At 47.1% G+C, this 25,891-nt stretch overlaps 1 protein-coding gene and 1 long non-coding RNA gene across 2 annotated transcripts in view; one reads left to right on the forward strand and one right to left on the reverse strand.

Annotated features, from left to right (window-relative positions):
• Window positions 1-25,891, forward strand: part of Pde6a (phosphodiesterase 6A) — a 77,100-nt gene that overhangs the window by 49,860 nt on the left and 1,349 nt on the right. The window contains 8 exon segments of the mRNA NM_001107386.2: window positions 917-1,026; window positions 2,789-2,876; window positions 2,990-3,090; window positions 3,503-3,610; window positions 19,605-19,668; window positions 19,901-19,975; window positions 22,120-22,203; window positions 23,926-24,073. Of these exon segments, the coding sequence (NP_001100856.1) occupies window positions 917-1,026; window positions 2,789-2,876; window positions 2,990-3,090; window positions 3,503-3,610; window positions 19,605-19,668; window positions 19,901-19,975; window positions 22,120-22,203; window positions 23,926-24,073 (778 nt within the window).
• On the reverse strand, window positions 14,689-16,207 carry LOC120098169 (uncharacterized). The gene is made up of 3 exons (XR_015642575.1): window positions 15,913-16,207; window positions 15,448-15,726; window positions 14,689-14,892 (listed from the first exon to the last, which is right to left on the reverse strand). It is a non-coding gene; the product is annotated as an uncharacterized LOC120098169 (long non-coding RNA).

Consider the following 25,891-nt stretch of genomic DNA (forward strand, 5'->3'; position numbering starts at 1 on the left):
ATTTCTTTCCCAACACTGTACTGTTGGGAAAGAACATATGAAGGCTGTTTTTTTAATCTTTTACTGTGGCAAACATTGCAACAATGTCTTTGGATGGCCTTGGTTATGTTTGTGTCAATATTTTTGACTCATAAATATCTCATCGAAAGTGTATCTCCAGATAGGACATGCCACAGCTCCCTGCCGGGGTTGGGTTCCTTGTCTGCATTTCCCTCAGGCCTTGTAATGCCTAAGCACTAGGGCTTGGAAGCAGGAGTCCTGGCAGGCCACCAGAAAGTGACAATGACAGCTAGCTTAAATTTGGCCTTTCTTCATTTCTTTTCCTTTCCTTTCTATCTCCTTCCCTCCTCTCTCCTTTGTTCTCCCTCCCCATTGTGTGTGTGTGTGTGTGTGTGTGTGTGTGTGTGTGTGCCTGTATCTGTGTGTGGTATATGTGTGGTGTGTGTGTATATGCAGTGTGGTGTGTGTATATGTGTGCAGTGTGTGTATATGGTGTGTGTGTGTGTGTGTGTGTGTGTGTGTGTGTGTGTGTGTGTGTGTATGTGGTGTTTTGATAAGATCCCAAAATTGTCCTTTGACCTCCATGTATGAATTATGGCTCATACATGTACACAAGTGTGCAAGAGCATGTGCGCACATGAATACACATGCACACAATAAGAGAGAGAGAGAGAGAGAGAGAGAGAGAGAGAGAGAGGAGGAGAGAGAGAGAGAGAGAGAGAGAAGAGAAAAGAGAGGAAGAAACTTTTAAAAATGAATTCTAGACAAGCCTGGGATGCATGAGATACTGTGTAAAGACTAAAATAAGCAAGCAGACTTACATGTGTGGGCCCCAGTCTTGCCCTGTCCACCTGTCTTTTTGCTTTGCTTCTACCTCATTAAATGGTGGTGGCTTAGACCTCTGATATCCTTCCAGACAGGAAAGCTGAAGCGATACTTCACTGATTTGGAGGCCTTGGCCATGGTCACTGCAGCCTTCTGTCATGACATTGACCACAGAGGCACGAACAACCTCTACCAGATGAAGTGAGTCAGGCCCCACTGGCCCCACTCCTCTATCCCACCCCCATCCCCACTCCTCTACCTTCCTCTCCTCTGTCCACCAGCCCATTACTCAGGTCTGTAATATCCCAGGACTGACTTATCAGAGAAGGCCCCCACTGTCCCGAGCCTCCACTTGCTCTTAGGGTCTAGGCCCAGTCCTGTAGTAAAAGAACTGACAATTTCCCAAAGATGTCCACATCCCAAATCCAGGAGCCCAGGAATGTTGACTGATGCTAAGAAGAGGACTTTTCAGTTGGGATTGAGTCCAGAAGCGTGGGATATGAACCAGGATGGTGTGCAGGGCTCCTGCAGTCCCAAGGGTCCTGGTGAGGAGGGAGAAGCTAGGAAAAGATAAAATTCTATCTGCTGTCTTTGAAAATGTTAGAAGGGCCTACCAGCAAGAGATGGGAGTGGACTCTGGAAGAGGAAAGGGACAGAGACAGACTCTGCTCCAGGGTCTAAGAAGGAGGGCGCTCTGGGACTCACATTAGCTTTCTGCACTCCAGAACTAAAAGAAGGCACACTTTACTGTTTTACACCTCTAAGACAGTGATGGTTTGTTACTGTAATAATATCATGCTCTTCCCCTCTCCTTGCTCTGTCTTATGTATGGAACTAATTTGAGCCAACATGTTAGAATTATAAACGTTCACTCATTCACCTTGCATTTGTGATGCCTCTGGTGTGGGGTGATGAGCTGCATTAAAAAAACCAAGACAGCCTGCACCCTATAACCCAATTTATATTCCAGTTGACCTCTGAGGCACTGTCTTAAGATAGACTTTGAGCTTGGTAGAGCACATATATTACCTCAGTGTCATAATTAGGTTTCTGGTGCCATGAGATACACCATGACCAAAAGCAACGTGGAGGAGAAAAGAGCTATAGTACATCATTGAGGGAAGGCAAGACAGGAACTTCAAGGCAGGAACCTTTCTTATAGCTCCCAAGACCTCCTGCCTACAGGTGGCGCTGTGCCCAGTGGCTGGACCCTCCCGCATTAATCAGTAATCAAGAAAAGGCCCCCATAGACTTGCCTGCAGGCCAATCTGATAGAGCCATTTTTCTCAGTTGAGGTTCCCCCTTCCCAACTGACCCTGGCTTGTGTCAAAGTGACGCACAAAAAAACCTACACAGCTCATTCATGTTACACGAGAACACCGAGATTCCACTCAGGCCCAGGACATGTAGGACATTCTGAGCACTGGAATTCCTGCCTCCCCATATCCTCTCCCTTCCTAGGCTGCTCCAAACATCACGTTAGGTTTTACACTTAGCCTGAGTGCTCAGCACAGCATTGTAAGTGTTCAGCAAATATTTACCGAATTAAACAAACAAACAACAAACATTTCTTTCTCATGGGAATTCAGTGACTTCCCCTAAAACTCAGTTATGTTCAAAACATGGTCTACTTTGTGTGTGTGTGTGTGTGTGTGTGTGTGTGTGTGTGTGTGTGTGTGTGTCCAGGGGACCGATATCTAAAAGGTCCATGACCCAGAAGGGGCTCTTGATCGCTTGTGAAGAAAGGCGAAGACAAAGTTAGGCTATTTGACATGCGCTCCTCATCTTCTATTGCTCCATTTTTATTTTGTGCAAGATCCTTCTTGCTCCTTCCCCTTTGGCATCTGCCTACAGAACTAGGAGATGGCAGGACTGGATTAGAATGCCTTTAATCTCCATCTTGCCTATTCTATGTAGATATTCACATTTATTCTGTCTCTCTATCTGTCTGTCTCTCGTTTAGATCACAGAACCCCCTGGCCAAGCTTCATGGGTCCTCCATCCTGGAAAGGCATCATTTGGAGTTTGGCAAAACATTGCTGAGAGATGAGGTAGGGCGACACCCATCTTGCAGGCAGCCTTCTTGCCGTTGGCTGGCCACCGGGAGAAGAGTGACCTTACTACCTGCACCATTTCTCAAACGTTGTCTAACTCTTCTCTTTAGAGCCTGAATATCTTTCAGAACCTGAATCGCCGGCAGCACGAGCATGCGATCCACATGATGGACATTGCGATCATCGCCACGGACCTTGCCCTGTATTTCAAGTGGGTGTTTCTCCTCACTTTAACAGTAGCAGTGGCTGTAGTGGCAAATGCTGTAGTTCCTACTGAGCTTCGCCCTTGTAAGGTAGATAGATGCTCTTACACCCATCTGAGAAGGAAACAGATTTCCTAAGCACATGGATCAGTGACACCTAGTCTAGAACCTAGTCTCTACTTCAAGGCTAACTATGTGAGTTTAATAACTTCCCCCAACGAAACTGAGGGGCAGTCAAGTCAGAGTTTCTCTGTGTAGCCCTGTTGTACTGGCATTCACTCTGTAGACCAGGCTGGCCTCGAACTCAGAGATCTGCCTGCCTCTGCCTCCCAAGTGCTGGCATTAAAGGCATGCGCCACCACTGAGCGGCTTGCTGCCTCATTGTACTTGACCTCTTTCCCAAACTGGTGTGCCTTTCAGGAAAAGGACAATGTTCCAGAAGATTGTGGATCAGTCAAAGACATATGAGAGTACCCAGGAGTGGACCCAGTACATGATGCTGGAGCAGACACGGAAGGAAATTGTGATGTGAGTCAAGTGTGGGTTAACATTTACCAGCCTGGGGGCTAGCGGGCAGAGACCACACCCACAGCTCTTGCTGTTCTCAAGAGAGCCCTGGGACACTTGCCGCTTAGAGGTCTCTCACATTTGAAAACGTGGAGCTGTATCCAAATGGAATGGAGCTGTGATGTATATTTAACTTTTATTTTAGCACTGAAAACACAAGCCAATATAATAATAATAATAATAATAATAATAATAATAATAATAATAATAATAGATATATGTTATTATGAAGGGCATAATACTTGAAGCATTTCAATGATAAAATCTAGGATTTGAGCAGCAGAGTGATTCGGTGTTGCGGCTGTGAACAAAACATGCATTAATGAGAGAGTGTAAACATAAGGGTCTGCGTTTGAATCCGGGAACCACATAAAAAAGTCAGACCATGGAGCTCCCAGTAGAGCTCTCAGTATGGGGAAGTGGAGCTGGATCTCTGGGATCATTGGCTATTCAGCCCAGCCTTGTTGAGCTCAAGGCCAGTGAGACCCAATCTCAAAAAGTGAGGTAGATTGCTCCTGAAAGCAACATCCATGGTTGTTCTCTGCCTTCTGGATACCCACAGATGCAGATATGTTGCGGTAAAAAAAAAATATATATATAAAAAAATAAAATAAATGAAATAGGGTTGGGGATTTAGCTCAGTGGTAGAGCGCTTGCCTAGCAAGGGCAAGGCCCTGGGTTCGGTCTCCAGCTCCGAAAAAAAGAAAGAAAGAAAATAAATAAAATAAAAAAATAAAAAAGCGGCAGAACCGGTTCCCACATGTACCCTGGTGTATGCTAGTTCTGGCTCCGGCAGGTCATTGGAACTAGCGCTAATTTATCTCAGCTGCTCCACGCTGCCCCCATCTACTTTCTGACCCGCTGTCCATGAGCCATTCCAACACAGCACCCTGTCAGGCCGCCTTGCCCTCACTCACAGCTCTCTTGGCTGGTTTCCACCATGCCAGGCATACACACCCCAATTCCATGGCGGGCCCAGCGCGTCCCTCCACCATACACTCTCTTGAAGTCAATTAAGTCGCCACATGAAAGAACACATCACCCAATAACCTCTGATCCAATTGAGAAGATATAATTTGCCCATCCAGACAACGCAAAATGTGTACAGACACATCCATCCCTTAAGAATAGTCATAACAACCTGTAATATGTGCAGAGAGGAATCTTAACATCCACTGCCAAGTTCTCCCAGCTCCCTCCTCCTTCTCTGGCCTCCTCTGCCTCTCTAAAGCTTTTCTCCCGCCCATCTTTCCTTCTCGTCTAATGACAGGACTCGTTCTATCTTGTACCTGCCTTCACGTGCATAATGACATCAACCTACACAAATACACACACATACTTGCATCCACATGAACACCCAGATGCACACACATACATTTTAGCATCTGTAATCCCAGCACTCCAATGTGGAAGGGTTGCAGAAACAGGGAAATCATTCACCACTTCATGGACTAGTGAGCCTGGAGTATGCAACCAAGAGACGCCTTGCCTCAGCTGCATAGAGGGTGAGGCCTGAAAGGTATCATCTAACCTCCATAGTGGCGCTGTGGCATGCACGTGTCTCCACTTGTCACCCCGCACAGAAGAGCCAGAAAGATAACAGGAAGACAACTCATTTCTAAACATGAGTTGGTGTTGATATTAACGGGGGAATTCTACTTTGAAGAGTGTTCTTTTTTTAAAAAAATTTGAATATTCTTTTAATTTATATTTCAAATGTTAACCGCTTCCCTGGTTTCCCATCCATAAACCCTCTATCCCCTCCCCCTCCCCCTGCTTCTATGAGGGTGTTCCCCCACCTACCCACCCCTCCTCACCTCCCCACCCTGACATTCCCCTACACTGGGGCATCAAGCCTTGGCAGGACCAAAGGCTTCTCCTCCCACTGGTACCCAACAAGGCCATCCTCTGCTACATATGCAGCTGGAGCCATGGGTCTGTCCATGTGTACTCTTTGGATGGTGATGTAGTCCCTGGGAGCTCTGGTTGGTTGGTATTGTTGTTCTTATGGGGACTACATGTTCTAAAGGAGAATTTTCTATCAGGAGAGAAAGGCATACATTAGTACATGACCTTGGGAAATCAGGGCGGCTGCAAAGTTAGACTCCTCTTACGTTCTGATGGACAGCACTGTCTTTGATACACATCAAAGTAATTTTCAGATGAAACAAGAATTTTTAAATAATGGGGGGAGGGTAATGGAAAAATTAAAAGGAATAATATCAGAATTAATTTTTTCCAAGTGTGACACAACGTTCATAAGCTATAAAAAAAAAGTGATTGGATGAATTTGAGTATTGGAAAATTAAGAATCTCTACACAACACACACACACACACACACACACACACACAAAACCAAAGACAAAATTCAAGAGAATGACAGGCTGAAGGAAAGTATTCATAATATTTTTAAAACAAGCAGATAATCTCCCTAGTAAATGCAAGTACAATTCAAGAAAAAGACTAAGACACCAGAAAAAGGACAAAAGGCATACACAGCCTATTGCCAGGAAAAGGAACCACAGGAGACTGTAAACAAAGATGGTGGGGTGTAGAATGTGTGCAGAGAGGAGTGCAAATCACAACTACAATGAGAGGTGGAGTTCTACCCTTCCTCTTGGCAAAGATGATGGCTGTGTTGGCCAGAGTGAAGGGAGCGGGCGTCTCCTTCATGGCGCTGGGAAGGTAAATAGGTATGATCTTTACAGAGGACAGTAGGGCACTACCATCTGTGAAGCCGTAACCCAAAACTTGAGAGAACGCCTTAGCTCTCTTCTGAAAACAGCTTTCAGATAAAACTGGGTGTGTGGGGTAGGGCAGAACAGTTTTGAGGTAGCTCAAGGTGATTTCCTATTGTCTCAGGGAAAAGTGTGTGGCTTCTGCTTGCTCTTGTTTTTATGGTGGCTTTGGGATATCCCTGTTCTCCTCCACAACCACATCCTCCCTGGCCACAGGTTTCTATTCATTCTCTTTCTGGCCAAACGGCACATTTTCGAATCTTTCTGCTTCTTTGGGTTCCTAGTTCTCACTATCAACCTGGATAAAATCGTTCAGCATTATCTATGCCACGGAGCTGAATAGTACGTATGCTCTCTGGACATTTCCTCCACCAAATTAATTAGACCGTGACTTTTAAATTCAGCCTCCGTCTCAGAACACAAAAGTATAGGCAAAATATTTGTCAGACAGAATGCGGACGGCTTACAATCCAATTCCTAATAGAACCCTCGCTTCTACCTTAAAAGCTGTGAGCCATCTGGATTGCCCATGCTTTTTATCCGCACTGTGGTCCTCTGTGGTCGTCAGAATCACCCGCTGTGCATTGCTGACTGAATCCTAGTCTTACTAGCCTGCTTCTCCAAACCTAAATGCCTCTCCTAAACCAGTCCCAAAGGGTAACAATGACATTTTCAGGTGGATGCAGCAGTACCCCCATTCCTGGTACCAATTTTCTGATCGCCCAGGCTTGGGAGGCAGAGATGGGATTGCAGCAAGTTCAAGGCCAGGCTGGTCTACTTAATGAATTTGAAGCAAGCCTGGGTAGATAGCAAGATCTTGCCCCCAAAGCACCGTAAAGGGAAGGGGGTATTCTGCCATGTTGTCTCTCGCTCGGCCCCCGGCACTTGGGCAGAACTCTATGGTAGTGGCAAGGTGTGGTAGAAAGGCTTCTTGACATCACAGAAGACAGGAAGCAGTGGCAGGGAAGGGGAAGGACTCTGAGCAAGACATAGGTATCAAGGGCACATGCAGTGACCTTCCTCCAGAGAGGCCCCATCTCCTCCCCAAATAGGACTATGTAGGGACTAAGCAGTCAGCATGTGAGCTTGTGCGGGACCCTTCCTATGCAATCCATAACATTGCAGGATTGCAGCTGCCATTGCTCTGACCTAGCAGCCGCACCGCTAAGATTTTAATCACCACACATTCTCTCACATGTGCACCAAAGGGTGTATCAAAGTCCTTGCCACGTGATTGCTAGTTACAGGGACATCTGAAAACAACTTACATTCCCACCAATTAGAACCTAGGCTAAACACTCATGGCATTTTCATGCAACGGAATTATCAACTAGAATCTGCAAACGAATATCATGTTGAAGATATGGTTAAGTAAAGAAACAAACATAAACAACATGGACAGAACGTTGGCTATTGTAAAAGCCAGGTGGTCTAACAAGCAGTTGCCAGGCTGAGCCCTTGTCTCCTGTAGGGAACCCAGTACCTTTTAAGACATGTCTGGGCGTGGTAATCAGTGTTCTCTTTCATAATACTAATCTTCCTCAAAAAATCAAGGGCTTGGTAGGCAAGGCATTCCCACCCTTCTCCTAGTTTACAAGGAAAGGTACATTCTTCTCTCTCTTGATCTGCCTGCAGGACTTTGGCTCCCGTGCAAGATTCTCTAGGCCATAGAACACAGCAGCTATCTGAATGTTAGAAATACGTTAGAAACACGTGTGTCTTCAAAGCCCCTTTTGATTGATGTGTCACAAGCCTGAGGAAAGTCTTCAGGCCTTCGCTGTTTGTATATTCTGATAAAAAGATACTTTTTCTGTTTATTCCGATAAAAAGATACTTTCTCTGTTTATATATACTGATAAAAAGATACTTTCTCCATTTATTCTGATAAAAAGATACTTTCCTCTACAGTCTCAGAAGGGACGCTCTCAACACAGGCTGTGCAAGGTGGTTTTCTCTGTGGTCCCATGCTGGGCATCCTACAATCAATTTACTGTGGAACTATTATCTGCCTGGAGTTAGGGTTAAATTCAACAAGTTAAGGTCTCATTCCTATGAGATGTGCTTCTTTCCCTCCGTGCCCTCTCTGCTGGAGAGGAAAATCAGGGTCTTGGCACAGCTGAAGCAAGTCCTCCATGCCCGAGCTACAGCCTCTCCCCACCTTCCTTTCAGTGGAAGCAGGAAACACTAACCAGCTGCTCCCCTGGGACATTCTCCTGCCTCGTTCCTGCTTTATTTCACATGTCTGGGCTTCTCACGTTTCTCACAGACGGATAAGTCAGGCATCCTCATAACTGACTGCTCCTTCATTTCTATTATTTTCCATAATGGCTCATAGAACTCTGGGAAATGCCTCACATACATTTGCCAGTACGGATGGGATGGCTGTAGATTGATAAGCAGATGGAGGTGACAAGGAACAAGGAGGCAAGTACCCTCTCAGCACACAGGGATGCACTAGCCTGGAAGTCCATCCTATAGCTGTTCAAAAGGCTTTTTTTTGGGGGGGGGGTTGTCGTTTGTTTTTGTTGTTATTGTTGTTTTTCTGAGATAAGAGTCTTACTACATAGCCCTGGCTAGCCCGGAACTTGTTATTCAGACTAAGCTGGCTTGGCTGGAACTCACAGAATCTACCTGCCTCTGCCTCCAGAGAGCTGAGATTAAAGGCATGTAGCACTCCCTATGGATTAAAAGTTTTGTTATAGTTTAATCTCTAGCTAGTCTTCCCTGGAGACAATGAACAGGGATAACATCGGATCCTGAAATTACTTGGTCCTCCAAGTAATTAATCGGCTCCAGTCCAAGGCTATCTAGATGTTGCATCCTAAGCCACTTCATTAGCACAGTATAAAGTACAATCAGAAGGAGCTTATTGCAAACCAGACACTCTTATTAGAAAATTTAAAGACTTTAGGAGCTGTGTGCAAAGACCTGCAGACAAAGGCCAAATATAGTCCACATTATATACCATTACATATAATATTTTTTCTTTTTTCTTTCTTTATTTTTTTATTTACATTTCAATTGTTACCTTTCCCAGTTTCCAGGCCAACATCCCCCTAACCCCTCCCTCTCCCCTTCTATATGGGTGTTCCCCTCCCCATCCTCCCCCATTACCGCCCTCCCCACAACAGTCATGTCCACTGGGGGTTCAGTCTTGGCAGGACCAAGGGCTTCCCCTTCCACTGGTGCTCTTACTAGGCTATTCACTGCTACATATGCAGTTGGAGCCCAGGGTCAGTCCATTATAGTCTTTAGGTAGTGGCTTAGTCCCTGGAAGCTCTGGTTGGTTGGCATTGTTGTTCATATGGGGTATCAAGCCCCTTCAGCTCTTTCAGTCCTTTCTAAGATTCCTTCAATGGGGGTCCCGTTCTCAGTTCAGTGGTTTGCTGCTGGCATTCGTCTCTGTATTTGCTGTATTCTGGCTGTGTCTCTCAGGAACATATAATATTTTAAAAGCAAAACATGGCATTAGAAATGGAGGATTTTGTTGTTGGTTATTTAGCACTGTCTTAGTCAGGGTTTCCATTCCTGCACAAACACCATGACCAAGAAGCAAGTTGAGGAGAAAGGGTTTATCCAGCTCACACTTCCACATTGCTGTTCATCACCAAAGGAAGTCAGGACTGGAACTCACACAGGGCAGGAAGCAGGAGCTGATGCAGAGGCCATGGAGGATGTTTCTTACTGGCTTGCTTCCCCTGGCTTGCTCAGCTTGCTTTCTTATAGAACGCAGGACAACCAGCCCAGGGACAGCACCACCCACAATGGGCTGGGTCCTCCCACCTTGACCACTCAGTTGAGAAAATGCCCTACAGCTGTGTCTCACGAAGGCATTTCCACAAATGAGGTTCCTTTTCTGTGATAACTCCAGCTTGTGTCAAGTTGACACACAAAACCAGCCAGTACAAGCACATAGGCAAAATCAAGGTATAACCCAATAAGCATATATATATATATATATATATATATATATATATATATATATATAAATTGCTAAAGGGATCAAACCTCATGAGTCAGGTAAGGACTCTTTTGAGTTGAGTTACACTCCTGCCTAGCACGCTGCTTGCCTGTCTGTTTGTCTGCCTGCCTGTCAGTCATCTATCAGTCTATTATCTATCTACTCACTTGTTTATGCAAAACAGTGTTCCTGTGGAGGAGGGAACCTCTGTTGTGAGTCATTCAGACACTTCAGTTTGAGGCCACTTGGCCCTTGCTTTGGGTTTTTAACCGCATCGTGACCATACCATGTGCCATAGAAGGCTCTCCTTGTGGTGACCAAGAAGCAGAGAAAGAGGAAGGAAAGGGACCTTTTAAGGGCACACCCCCAACTGACCCAACTTCTTTTACCCAACGCCACCCCTTATCTACCATATTCACACTTTGCAAGAGTGCTGTGGATTAGAGACCAAGCCTTTGGTACATGGGCCTTTAGGGAGTATTCAAGATCCAAACCATAACACCATTTGTCTGTCTATCCATCCATCCAACTGTCCATCCACCTCTCCTATATCCCTGCACATCTATCTCTACTTTTCTTAGCATTAATAATAAATAAGGAAAACAAGAGGGGGAAAATACAAATGAAGGACTAAAGAGATGCCATTGAGATGCCTTGTAATGTGCTTATTGAATTGAAAAGTTACAGGTCAGACTCTGATGTGGCTGCTTTAGTTGGTGGCACGAGCCCGTGGTTTCTAGTGATGTCACGCAGCACACATTTCCATAAATTAAATGAGCTCAATCCGAAGCTTCAGAGTTTCGTTGAAAGCAATATTGAAACTTGTTGTAAGATAAAAATCCCTTTATAAAAATATAACAGTGGAAAAGATGTATTAGAATTAATAATGTTTTAATGCACGTGCCCGTTTCCAGTCTCTTGGATTAACACAGAGCCCCTGAAGAAATGCCAGAGGTTTAATTAATAGTCCTCTGAGAAGCTTTTGTTCTGTCTTCATGGCACGCGTCCTAGAAATGGAAGACGTAAGGCTCTAGTGTTGGCTCACAACAAAATGGAAGGAGAATGTAATTGGACTGTCAGCAGACGGATCACTCGGTTAGCGACCACAGGATAACTTTTAACAGTTAATTCACGACAATTCAAAGAACGGGTGCTTTGTTGTAATGAAACTCCGTCTACCTCCTGGGCATTTATAAAAATGAAAAGTGCACATAGAACAGATGCTGATTTTTATCAGTCTAGCACTAAGAGACGTTCACCTGTTACCTGACTTTAAAAGTCCGACCTTTTCTCCCCGAGGTGAAGCTCCAAAATCAATTACTCTGAGTATCAAATAATTGTTCATTAAAATAGATGATGAATTTTGTTCTTTGGACCAATTGTAGGACTTAATCCAAAGGGGGAAAATTAATGCTTGAAGGCTTATGGTTAGTGAAAAAAAATCAGAAATAACTGAAACTAATCAAGATATTTGGTTACTATAGGACAGAAGGGTGGTCGGGAAAGACTGAAGTGTGTACATGTGTATACAGATAAAAAACATATCCGTGTATATATCCATGCATATACAGTGTTCAAGGAGAAAAACTTGCTTTGTTGTTCTTCTGTCATAGATGATGACGGCTGATATTGAATTACTACTCTCTTCGGATTCCTTTGGGTTTTGAGGAGTGATGTAATACTTTCCTTTGGCTGTCAGTATTTGTGATGCATTGCCAACTAGATCCTTGCAGAGATCTGAACCTGTGATGAAACAGTTTAACTGTTCTAAAGGTTCACAGTTTCCAAAGCTATTTAAGGAGATCTTTAGCCAACATGGTTGGAAGACACAGAAAGCTGGCCTTGACAAACTCAGCACCAATGTGGAGGCAAATTAGCTTTTGATGTGGGCCTGTCTTGCGCCCTATGGACTTTGCCTACCAGACACCAAGTAGCAAGACTTTCGGGGTTGGGGATTTAGCTCAGTGGTAGAGCGCTTGCCTAGCAAGCTCAAGGCCCTGGGTTCGGTCCCCAGCTCTGAAAAAAAAAAAAAGAAGTGCAAGACTTTCTACCCCAACTGCGACTATCACAATGATTTCAGACAGTGATAGGCAGGCTGAGAGGCAGGAGTCTCCTGGCCAAGAAACAATGCTGTGAGGCAATCCAAGTTGCGTCCATTGGCTTCTCCTCTCTCATCAGAATCACTTCTTACCCGGGTAGAGTAGGGTGGTTACACAACTAGAGCCTCAGTACCAACCAGTCTGGATTTGAGTCTTGACTCTTACTGGTGGTTACTTCGCCAGTCCGTGCCTCAGTTTCCTCTGCAGCTCAGTAGGGATGATGACAGTGTTATTTTTCAGATTCCTCTGGAGCTGAGCTGGGGGTAAGTGGGATGCTTTACAGCATGGCTTGGGTAGGAGGAGCTATGGGGGACATTTCCTGTGATATAATGATATATAGATTTGGTTGTTGTCCCTGGTTCCTCACCTGGAGCGCCTAAGAGCCTTGGGGTTTCCTGAGTGGTCATGGTATCGTTTGTTCTAATGAGGTCACTCTTGGCAAGAGCCTAGATAGTTTTGGAATGGGGGCTTGCTTCTCAGAGAGACCCCACTATAAGAAGCTTGGGGCTTATAGCTTCATTAGCTCTAGGGAGGTGGGGAGCATGTGGATCAAGTTAATTACTAGTGACACATGGTTTAATTCATCTTGCCTACAAGATAAAATCTTCATGATATGGTTTAAACATGGGAATTCGGAGATCTTCTGGATTAATGACCACTCAGAGGTCCTGGGAGACTTGTATCCTCTAAGAGAACTTCTGCACTGCCAGCCCTTCCCTGCTCCTCTTTCCTGTGTTTCTTAGTTGGTTTAACACATGACGGTCCTGAGCAAAGTGTTCCCTGAGTTTTGTGAGCTGACTCAGCAAATTATTGAACCCAAAGAGATGTTATGGATGCCGCCAAGACTGGTTAAAGCCAGATCAGACAGAAGAGGGGCTGGTGTAGGGCACAACACCCAGACTCAGTTTCCGAAGGGAGGACAGTCTGTGAGACGGAACACTTAAATCCATTGAGTCATCTGAGACCTCTGAAAGTTAGTTAGAAGGCAGAGGGGGATGAGACATGGAGAGACATACTATTTGGCTAGCAGTTTAGGCCAAACCAACAACAACCAACCAAATCGAAAGGCCAGACTTCCTTTCTAAACGTATGGTGAAACCATGTCTCTAAACCGTGAGACGAAACCACCAACGTGCCATTGTGTTACGCTTCAGTCCTCAATCACTGAGAAGTAACAAGCACTTCTCCTACACAGCATCCTCTTTCCCCAGATCTCCCCACCCCTCTGCTCTGCAGCCAGGGTAGGTTACTGTGCCTTTTCCCCCAAAAGCATAGGGAAGCTTGGGTACTGAGGGCATCTTCTAACTGCCCCACTCTGTAGCTGCAAGACTTTCCCCCAGGACCTGGCCCTTTCTTCTTGTGGCTAGCATCTGTCGTGGCTCTGTAAACTTTTATTTCCAAGATCTCTTGGTCTGCAGAGTTTGGGTTCAACGAAAGGAAGCCATCAGCACTGAGTTTCAGTGCTTTGGTGGTCTTAAAGGTGCTCATGTTGTGAGCTTCCTGTGGTCTGAGATCCACACTGCACTCATTGCTGTGTCCTGAGCCATATCGCTGTGTCAGACCCCTACCTGGCTCTGGTGTTGCCTTACTTACTTAGTTTAAGGCCAGGATGTCCCACCAACTCTTGAGGCAAGGGTGTGACTTCCCACTCTGTCTCCTCTTAATTTCAGTTCTCATTTCTTGATTGTGGCCAGACAAGGAGTTGAAAGCCCTTAGCATCCTCAAGATTGAGGTGTAGGGCCTGCTGCCTGATTTCATAGGACTTACAAGATTGTTTTGTTTTGTTTGACATGGTCTCACTACATAGCCCTGGATATCCTGGAACTCCAGATACATACATACATACATACATACATACATACATACATACATACACACATACATACACACATACATACACACATACATGCATACAATCATATATATACATATATACATATACATATATATATAGTAATCTGGTTAGCCTCAAACTCACAAAGATCTGTTTTCCCAAACCTCACAAGGACTGGGATTAAAGGTGTGTGCCATTATGCTTGGAACTAATTACATCTTTAAGTGGTTGGGAGAAAAATTAAAAAATATTATTTCCCACCAAAGGAAACTAAAGCTTCCATGTCCATAAATAAAATTTGACCCTTTTATGGAGAGGGCTACATTCTGACTTTATGGGCTGTGGGTTCTTTTCCCTTTATGACTCCTTCCTCCATAAAAATCAATCAATAAATTAGTTAGCAAATAAATACAAATATCTTATGACTTTATTGGTAGAAAGATAAACTTGGACAATTTATTATCATTTCCTTTTTCTTTCTGACTTTATTGAATTGATTTATTGAGGCTGTCTTCATAACCTCTGCTGGCCTGGAAGCCACAGCAATCCTCCTGCCCCGATCTCCTGAGTGTTGGGATTATAGGCATGAATCACCACATCTGGTTTTCTTCTGTCAAGAGCAACATAAAAATTAAGATTTTTCATAAACTTCCAAAAATATGTGAATCTTTAGCATTTGAAGGAAGTCAGAGCAGAAACTAAAACAGGGCAGGAACCTGGAGGCAGGAACTGATGCAGAGGCCATGGAGGGATGCTGCTTACTGGATTGCTCCTTATGGCTTGTTCAGCCTGCTTTCTTGTAGAACCCAGGACCACCAGCCCAGGGATGACATCACCCATAACAGGCTGAGCCCTTCCCCCATCAGTCACTAATTAAAAAAATGCCTTACAGTTGGGTCATGTAGAGCATATTCTGAACTGAGGCCCCTCTTTTCAGATGACTCTAGCATGTTTCAAATTGACATAAGACCAGCCAGCACACCCTGCTTTCTTATTATGCATCACAGATGGAGCTGAACAGAGAAATACAATAGAGACCACACTTTCTGCAAAACCTAAAATGTCCACTACTGGGACCTTTGTACAAAGCCCCCTTGATCAACCCTTGATCTAGTGTTTTACAAAGGAGAGAAGAGAGATCCAGAGAGATAGAAAAGTGACTTACCTGGTGACTTGGCTAGGACAGTTGCCCAAGACAAAAGGCCTGCTCTTGCTTATCCTTTATTCTCATGCTGCTGAAAGGCCTCCCAGGGAGTGTCTGAGCCAGCTTTCCTCAGAGTTCTGGAAATTGGAGGGCTAGAATGCTTTCTCATGAAAGTCAGCCAGAGGGCAGGAAGAAGGCCACTGGACTTCACAGCTAAGTTCTGGAAGGCCTTGTGGTTGGACCAGGTAAGAATAACTCAGCTGCCCTTGAGCAAGCTGAACTCTTCAAGCAGCTGCCCTCCTAAATGGTAATTTGATAATGTGATGAGAAGCTATTACAAAACCATGCTTTATGCTTGCCCTCATACCTCTCAGGAGGAACGACCATGTGAAGTGACTGAATTCCTTTTGACCCACAAAACCAAAATTTCATGGGTTCTAACCTAGTACAGCTGTCTCATTTTACACACTGAGCTGGAAGACATACCTTAGGCATCTTGTTCTAGCCATTGCAAGTCAAGGGAAGACAGAAGGGCGGATTCCACTGGGTCTGATTCCAAAGCCCTGTGTGGAAGCATTAAACTCCAATCCCTTCTCCCTTAGTGACTTAGGCCTGACAAGAGGCTCAGGCATGGGTTCCCGAGCCCTCAAGATCCTCCTAGGTCTCCCGTACACACATCCTTCTTCACTCTGTTCGACCCCCATGCCTCCATCTTCTGCCGACTGAGTTCACTCTTCAACTGCCGTTACCCCCTGGGTATGTTCATGATGACTTCTTCCACTTCCTGCTCCCTCCCACAACGGTTTCCTCCCTGGGCTCCCCTAGCGCAGAGCTCAACAACAAAGACTCTGTGGTGGATAAATCTGACCTTGACCCTCTTCCATTCAAATCTTCCTGTACTTTGGGGGTTGCAGCTCTGTACCTCCCTGTCCTACATGCTGCAAGGTCTGTACCCATGTATCTAGGGTCTCCCTCTCCCTCTCCCTCTCCCTCTCCCTCTCCCCCTCCCCCTCCCTCTCCCTCTCCCCCTCCCTCTCCCTCTCACTCTCCCTCTCTCTCTTTCTCTCCCCCTCCCTCTCCCTCTCCCTCTCCCGCTCTCTCTCTCTCTCTCTCTCTCTCTCTCTCTCTCTCTCTCTCTCTCTTTCTCTCCCCCTCCCCCTCTCCTTTCCCCACTCCCCTCTGCCTCTCTCTTCTTGAGACAGATTTTCTTTGTGTAGCCTTGGCTGTCCTGGAAATCCCAGAGATCCACCTGCCTCCTTGCCTGGCTTGATTGGGCGTCTCTTAACAAGGCTCCCAAGGGTTTCCCGAGGTTCTCTCTCCCATGACCCAGTCTTCTGAATGCCCCCAGGCTTCCTGTTACCCGGACTTTGGTGTCAGGTGGTTCCCTCTGCCTTCTTTACCAAGTTAATGAGGGCACCTTAGCCTGATCTAACAGTAATTGGTTACTAAAAGGCTTTACTTCCTATTACCGTTATGTTGGGGTTAAGGCTTCAATGTATGGATCTGGGGACACACCATTGATCCATAGCAGAGATCTCCTATGCCCACCTCTTGCCCAGTTCTACTGTTACCTCTCGGGCAGGACCAGTCGCTCTCACTTGTAGGCACTCCCCTCCCCACCTTGTTTTCTTCTGTGCCTTTTGCTTTTCTGTCCTCCTTAGCAGATGGTCATGTGCGTGCTCTTCTCTGTGTTCCTGGAATGACCATGAGCTTCATCTGGGCCTCCCTGAATCCCCTACACCTTACACAGGGACCCTAGGACACATTAGGGTGGTGGTGGGGGACAGTGGTTAGGGTGTGAGGTTAGGATTAGTTATCCTGGAGCTACATGGCCTTCTTCCAGCTCACACAGTTTCTGCCTAGAACACACATGGGTGTGTTTCCCCAAACTCTGGGAATGTTTCCGTGTGGTCTTTTAGCCAAATAAATCAAATATCCTGTACTGTCCTGAAGTCACACAGTTAATAGGTTTAACCTGGGGACAATGACAAGTACCAGGGAGGTGGTGACTCTTGTATGCATAGCTGACTGTTTATTTGCCTGATCTGTTTACCTGTGCACACACCTAACATTAAACACAGGGCACGGGAGTTACTATAAAGCCTTAAGACATTTCTATGAAATAACATTTCTGGAGGCTTATCCCCTTAAAACTTACCCACTAAGAATCACATGTCACATTATATAACTAAAGATTTTTATCTAAACTTGTTAATGTTTTTATGAGTGACCCATGTGGCCTCCTGGACCAGCTGATATAAAATGTTCCAATATACAGGTGATTAGTTCTAATCTATGAGGCTAGGGAGATAGCTTGGACGACAACAGTAAAATGCTTGTTGTGCAAGCACAAAAACCTGAGTTCAGATCCCCAGCATTTGTGTTAAAAGACAAGCTCTGGAGGTACCCTGTACCCCCAGATTTGGGAGGTAGAGATAGGAAGAGCCCTGGGACTTTCTGACCAGCCAGCATAGCTGAATTAAGCTCCAGCTTCACTGAGACACCCTGTCTCAAAACATAAAGTTGGAGAAACAACTGGAGATGACATCTGACTTTGGACTCTGTCCTCCACATGCACACAGATGCACCTGCTGGCACACATACACGTGAGCGCACAGACATGTATAAATTCATACACACAAAACGAGAACAAAAAGATAAAGAAAATTGTCTTCTAAAAATATCTAAGCAGAAAATTTGGCTCAAAGTCCAGCCTTTCCCCGCTGTCTCCTCCAACCCATGTCCTTGCATTGGAGCCTGGTTGTTTCTTGTGTTTCATCCTCGTTTGCATGGCTCTAGGCAAGCCATTTAGCCTCTTTTTTATTGTTATTGTTCCTTCCTGCAACATAGCTCTTCCTCCCTTACTGATCCCATACCATGTGCAGCCCTCACATGGGCCTTAACCTCTGCTTTAGTTCTATTGCTTCAACAAACCATCGTGACCAAATAGCAAGTTGCAGAGAGAGAGTTTATTTGGCTTATACTTCCATATCACTGTTCATCATTGAAGGAAGCCAGGACAGGAGCTCACCCAGGGCAGGAACCTGAGGAGCTGATGCAGAGGTCATGGTGGAGTGGTGTTGCTTACTGGCTTGCTTCCCCTGGCTTGCTCAGCCTAGTTTCTTATAGAACCCAAGAGCACCAGCCCAGGGAGGACACCACCCACAATGGGCTGGGTCCTCCTCCACCAATCACTAAGTAAGAAAATGCCTTACAGCTGGATCTTATGAAGTTCCCTCCTTGCAGATAAATCTAGTCTGTGTGTCAAGTAGACCTAAGAGTAGCCAGCACAACCTCAGAGCCCAGGATGGCTGACTGGAATGTTTGCTCATTCTGCTCTCTCTGTGGCTCTAGTTCTTCCCTGTCCCTGTCCTTCTCCTCTCCGCTGTACCCACTGTGTAGGAATTCATGGCCTGCCTTCCCATCAGTGTGAGACAGGGTCATTCCCTGAACCCGAGGCCCCCCTTGGCTATCTGGCTGCCTAGTGTGTCTGAGGCTCCCCATTCCCTTGCCTCCAGGGCTTGGGTTTTAGGGGCATCTCACCATGCCTTGGTGGTGTGTGGGTGCTGGGAATCAACACTCTGGCCCTTATGCTTACAAGGCAAGCATTCTAATGGCTGAGCCATCGCTTCAACCTGACACCTTGTTTTACCTTGGGGAATAAACCACGTTCGTGGTACTAGATGGGGAGCGATGTTTGTGTGTCCAGCGGCAAAGTGCAGACTCCTGTCTCTTCAGTAAAATGGAGTTACTTGGGGCAAGGCACAGCCTGAGGGAACAGTTTGAATAATCTAGAGTAAGGGCCCAGCTTGATCTCAACAGGAATAGGTACCCAGCATGTTCACTGCACACCTACCGTGTCTGGGTGCTACAGGTTGACTTCCATGTTTGTTGTCTCTTTTAGCCTTGTTTCTAGTCTATGAAGAAAGCATGGCTATCATTGTAGACGGGAAAATGGAGGCTTAGAGAACTGAGCCCAGTGGCAAACCTCTGATTATATTCAGAGGCAGGACTCAACCTCTGACTTGAAACTCCAGCTACAATGGGAATAGAGCCCTTGCCTCACAAAATGGTGGAGTTACCTACTGGGGAACAGTCATAGAAAAGTGAGGGGAATTGAATTAGCTGGGTTGTGTAGCTTTAAATGGCTTTAGACTGAGTATATTCTGTTTGCCCAGGGCCATGATGATGACCGCCTGTGACCTCTCAGCCATCACCAAGCCCTGGGAGGTGCAGAGCAAGGTATGGACACTTCTTGGCCTGGCAGAGGGAGCTCGGTATTGCTGACCACAGTTACTGAGGCTGGACCCTCTTAGCCCAACCCTACCTTCTCTCCAGTGATGAGGGGGAGTACCAGGGAGGGGGTGGGCTTGCCTCTTTTGCTGAGCTTGAAAGCACAAGTGGAGTGGGAGTAGGGATAGGAGGGGTGGGCAGTGCACATGTATGCATGTATGATCGGGTCCATTGGTCGCAGGTGGCTCTGCTGGTGGCTGCTGAATTCTGGGAGCAAGGTGACCTGGAGCGCACAGTGCTGCAACAGAATCCCATTGTGAGTAGTCAAAGGGCAGGGGGTGTCAGCCGGATGTCAAGAGAGTACCATTTCTTTCTGACCTAGAGGTCTGACCAATGACATGGGGCTACGTGTCCTTACTTCAGGATGGTTACAGTGGTTCTCTGAGATGGTACACGGTTTCTAGATGGACCCACAACCTCATTCTTTGAGAACAGAAATGGGGGCCAGAAATATGTGCTCTATAATTATTTGCCCCTCTGCAGTTTGAGAGTCTTGCTGTCAGCATGTGTGAGGGTCCTTAGCTAAGTGGAGTGGATACCAAACTGATGTCCTTTCAGATACAGAGGACCTGGGCCACTAACTCCTGCTCCCTCCTTACGCACAGAGCCAGCTAGAGGAAGCTTGTCTATCGGGAACTTATCTCGCCACTGAGAGCTAACTTGGCTGGGCTGGTCAGCTGGCCTCTGACAGTTAGGAACTGTCTGTCCCCAAAGGCCAGAGGGCTCCGGGAGGAATAAAAAAGACAAACCATGGATGGGAAACAGGCTGAACCCTGAGAGTGCTGAGGGTTCATGGGTCACCACCTTAGCCTTCAGCAGGAGTCCAGGGAGAGGGAAGGGAGGGCAGGGCAGGTCGAACAGGCAGAGTGGGAAAAAGAACACAAAGAGCCCCAACAGTCTGTGTCTTCCTCCTCCCTCCTCTCTTCTCTTGCCTTAGGCTGATTTTAAAGTCCTGGTGGTGGGTGCTGGGGTGGTGGGTGGTGGGGTGATGGGATGATGGGGTGATGGGGTGGTGGGGTGGTGGGGTGATGGGGTGGTGGGGTGGTGGGGTGGTGGGGTGGTGGGTGGTGGGGTGATGGGGTGATGGGATGGTGGGTGGTGGGGTGATGGGGTGATGGGGTGGTGGGGTGGTGGGTGGTGGGGTGATGGGGTGATGGGGTGGTGGGGTGGTGGGGTGATGGGATGGTGGGTGGTGGGGTGATGGGGTGATGGGGTGGTGGGGTGATGGGATGGTGGATGGTGGGTGGTGGGGTGATGGGGTGATGGGGTGATGGGGTGGTGGGGTGGTGGGGTGGTGGGTGGTGGGGTGATGGGGTGATGGGATGGTGGGTGGTGGGGTGATGGGGTGATGGGATGGTGGGTGATGGGGTGGTGGGGTGGTGGGGTGATGGGGTGATGGGGTGGTGGGGTGATGGGGTGATGGGGTGGTGGGTGGTGGGGTGATGGGGTGGTGGGGTGATGGGGTGGCGGGTGGTGGGTGGTGGGTGATGGGTGGTGGGTGGTGGGGTGGTGGGGTGGTGGGGTGGTGGGTGTGTGTGTGTGGGGGGGGAACTGCCACATTCCTTGCCAAAATATCCTAAGAATGGTCTCTAGGCCACTTGCTCTGAAATCTCTTGAGCTGAGCAGTCATAATAATCTACTTTGGTCTCAGCCCCACCGGCTTCTCTCGTTTTTGTCCTTTTAACATTTTAAAAGGTTGCCTGACTGGCCAGTGATCTCTCAGTACCATCAGCCAGAGTCAACGATTAGCAAAACATGTCTCCTTGGTTTACCTACTTTGCTGAACGCGGTTTGTTTGTTTCTGGGGTGGGGTCCCTGTTTGGCTGGGGTATTTTATGTGAATCCCAGACATGGCCATCTCTTCCTAAACACTGTATCTCTGAGAGAGAATATTTGATTACAGATAAACATAGTTAGAGCCAGCACTTCCACTGCTTGTCTCCTCTGACGGAGAAAAGAATTCTGTTCATTTGTCCAAATCAGAATCCAAACCCAGTGTGGTTCCACCTCTGAAGCCCCAAGGAAGCAGCAGCAGCAGCAGGTCGATCGCTCCCCTCCCAAGCCTCCCCGTCTGTCCGTCCTCTATGTAATTGTTAAGACAGTGGGTGTTTGTTTGGTTAGTGTTTCCCACACCCTGGCTTGGTCACTCACATTCTGCACACCCATTAACACATCCCGCTCTGTCTTCCCTATTTTCTCCAAATTGCTAGTCAAGTCTGGAAGCTTAGTGAGTTTATTTCTGAAACAGAGCCTCACACACGGCAGGCTGGTCTTAGGCTTGCTAGGGGTTGAGGATGGTCTTGAACACGGGATTACACCCTTTTTTTGCAAGACTGTTTCTTGGGCAGGGTGAGCCCCTATCACTGCTCCATGCCATTAACTCTCTCTCTTCCACGACAGCCCATGATGGACAGAAACAAGGCAGATGAACTCCCCAAGCTTCAGGTCGGCTTCATTGATTTTGTGTGCACCTTTGTCTATAAGGTAGGTTTCTTCAGAGTCCAGCAGACCGCAGGGTGCACGTGGTGTATTTCCCACTCTGTGGAGGGGAATGATAACCTCCAGCTGAAGCCTGGAGCTCGTTTCTCCTCCTTGCTCAACAAATACCCATGGGACAAATGACGAAGCATGCTTGTATGGACAGAATGTCATTGTGAAAAGGCCAGTTCAGGTTAGATCCTTCTCAAGAGGCCACCAGCGACAAACCCATCTCTACTGTCTACCTGGCTGCCTCTTCATTTTTGAGACTTGGTCTGGCTATGTTGCCCTGGTCTGATCTCCAACTCATGATCCTGTTGCCTTAGCCTCCAAGGTGTTGGGATAACATCTCTGCATCACCATGCCCGCCTCCACCTCCCATGAATTAGTTTTCTTTTGGCCACATTATATATAAGGAGACAGAGGTCAGAAAGGATGTGACCGAGCTAACATTTCTGGATCCACCTGTGGAGCAGGACTGAAGCTGGCTCACCTAATACCCAGGCCAGGGCTTTCCACAAGTATCTACGTCCTCACACAGACCGAGGGCCCTCTGCTTAACAGGACAGCATGCCTCTGCTCACACTGCCGGCAGTAGAGTTATAAATGGAGATTTGCCTGCTTAATCCCAACTATGCTAGGGTAGGTGCCATTACCACCCCACTGTCTAGATGAAAGTGAGCTTCAGCAGTGACTATCCCAAAGTCACACAGGTCCTGGTAGAACCCAGACCACAACTCAGGCATCTCTGGGCACGGTAAGCCCTGCCTGGCTCCCGCTGCAATGGGTCCCTCCTCACTTCAGCAAACCTACTTCACCAATCTGCACTTCCGTCTCTCCTCACTACAAGTGAAGGAGTGGCGGGCAACCCACATTGGGGGCGGGGCTCGAAAGACCAGAAGAGATAATTGCCCCATAGATTGCAGGGTACTGTGTTCAAGGTGTTATTCAATTCCTAGAGTTGCAGGAGCCCATAGGAGTCATCTCAATAACCGAGTGTCATTCACTGGGTATTTATGAAGCAGCTGTGTGTTCCAGACCAGTGCTAATTCAGAACCAACTGAGGTGCTCCTGCCATCTCTAGGTGCCATCCTCTGGGAGAGGCAGGCAAAGAGAGTCATTATAGGGAAGTGGACATTGATTAGAGAGGGCTTTGGGGCCATCCAGTGGGGACTCAGTTTACCTACAGGGTCAGAAAAGGTTTCTCTGGGCGAGTGTTAGGGAAGTAGGGACCTCAAGGAAAGGTGGAAGGGTAGAATGTTCCATCAAAAAGAACAGCTGCACAAGGTCCACAGATGGGAGGAAACACTCATGAAGTGAGGTTTGGGTGCCTGGGACTTCTGATGTGAAAGAGTAGACATCAGTGAATGACATGCTAAGACTTACATTGCACGCTGAAGGAGTGGCCATACGGGAAGGTTCTAAGCAGGGGAAGGAGGGGCTCCCTAGTGTCAGCAGCCATGAGAGGCAGCTCACTCCAATGCCAGGCAGAACATACCCCACCTTGATCCAGGGTCCTAGGGCAATGCCCTTGTTTCACTGAGGCATTTCACTGAGATGAAAGGTCACAAAGTCAGTATGTGGCAAAATCTGGTCCCTTACTAGAGGCTGTGGGATGCTCTAGGGTCCTTTAGTTGAACATAGACTCCCCCTACCCCCTTCTCTTTCTCCTCCCTTCCTCTGTCCCTTTATCCCTCCTGTTCATTGTACTTCACTTCTCCTCTCCAGGAATTCTCCCGGTTTCATGAGGAGATCACACCCATGTTGGATGGGATCACTAACAACCGTAAGGAGTGGAAGGCGCTGGCTGATGAGTACGAGGCCAGGATGAAAGCATTGGAGGAGGAGAAGCAGAAGAAGCAGGCAGCCAAGCAAGGTAGGCAGAAGAGGCAAGGTGGAGTCTTGGCCAGGCACTTTGAGTATGCAGTGCATCTGGGCTTGGACTGTGGTTTCCTTTCTGTGTGGGAGGGCACTGGGACTGCTGGAGAAGAAGTGCTGTGGCCAAGCCACACAGTCAGTATGGGGCAGAGTCTGGTCCCTAGATAGAGACAGAGGGATGCTCTAGGGTCCTGCAGTTGAACATCAGGACGACTCTGATTCTAAGGCTGCAGATGTTTGTGCCAGCAGTTATTACTTGGAAGGAATTTTAAAGGCTGACTTTCCAGCTGTTTGACTACTTGAAACCTAGCCATCATGAGGTTTGGTTTGTACACGACCAGTGAGAGAAGGCTAACTGTCTTTAGCATCACCCATGTTAAGTGTATGGTTGGAAAGGTCTCCCTTGAACTCAAAGTGCATTTGACCTGTAAAACTATTAGTGGCGACTTCAGAACCACCCCACACTGCCCAGGGCTGAACTGCAGGGGGCCCCATTCATGTGTAGAGGCCAAGGAGATGGCCCAGGTCAGATCTCCAGAACACACATAAAGTCAGATGAGAGAGAGAGACAGAGAGACAGAGACAGAGACACAGAGAGATAGACACAGAGAGACAGAGACACAGAGACACAGAGAGAGGCAGAGACAGAAACAGAGATACAGAGAGAGAGAGACAGAGACACAGTGAGAGGCAGAGACAGAAACAGATACAGAGAGAGAGAGAGAGGAGACAGAGACACAGAGAGAGGCAGAGAGAGAGACAGACACAGAGACACAGAGACACAGAGAGAGCCAGAGACAGAAACAGAGATACAGAGAGAGAGACAGAGACACAGAGAGAGGCAGAGACAGAAACAGATACAGAGAGAGAGAGAGAGGAGACAGAGACACAGAGAGAGGCAGAGAGAGAGACAGACACAGAGACACCGAGACACAGAGAGAGCCAGAGACAGAAACAGAGATACAGAGAGAGAGACAGACACAGAGAGACAGAGACACAGAGACACAGAGAGAGGCAGAGACAGAAACAGAGATACAGAGAGAGAGAGAGAGAGAGAGAGAGAGAGAGATCACAGGTCAGCTAGCCTCAAATAATAAGAGACCCTGTTTGAAATATGGTGAGGTCTGACATCCAAATGTATCTTTTGACCTTCTTCTACATGTGAACCATGCCATGCAACATCCAAACTCAAACATATGAACGTGCACCCACCCCCTCCCCTCTACACGCTCACACATAACCAGGTACACAGGGGAGTTGTGGGAAGTTAAGCACGGGAGACATGCTTGCAATCCCAGCACTCAGGAGACTCTAAGATAGGAAAATTACTTTGAATTTTAACCTTCTCTTAAATCATAGCAAAACAAGCAAACGAAAAGGGGCAGAGTTAGCAAGACGGCTCGGCTCACAGAAGTGCTTGCTGTGCAAATCTGATGGCCCGAGTCCAATCCCGGAGCTCATAAAAAGGCAGATAGAGCACCACAGATCTGCACCTTCAGTATTTCTACACCAGGGTGGGGGTGGCTCAGAGTCCTGGGGGTACACAGAGTGGCAGAAACAAGAGACTTTTCCTCAGTAGGTGGGAGGGGAGGACTGATTCTCAAAAGTGGTCCTCTGACTTCCACATGTGCTGTGGCACGTGTGCCGCCCCACCTAATAAATGTAATCAGACAGAGGGAGAGACGGAGACAGATTGACTAAGGCTTTGTACAGGAAGAGAAGTTGGTCGGGGTAGAGCAGAGACTAGAAGCCAAGACTTCAAAGAACCAGGGCACACAACTGATCCTAGCTTCAAATGGAATTTGTCCCGGCTCCC

This window comes from Rattus norvegicus, chromosome 18 (assembly GCF_021556685.1).
Source record: "Rattus norvegicus strain SHRSP/BbbUtx chromosome 18, alternate assembly SHRSP_T2T, whole genome shotgun sequence".
NCBI classification, from domain to species: Eukaryota; Metazoa; Chordata; class Mammalia; order Rodentia; family Muridae; genus Rattus; species Rattus norvegicus.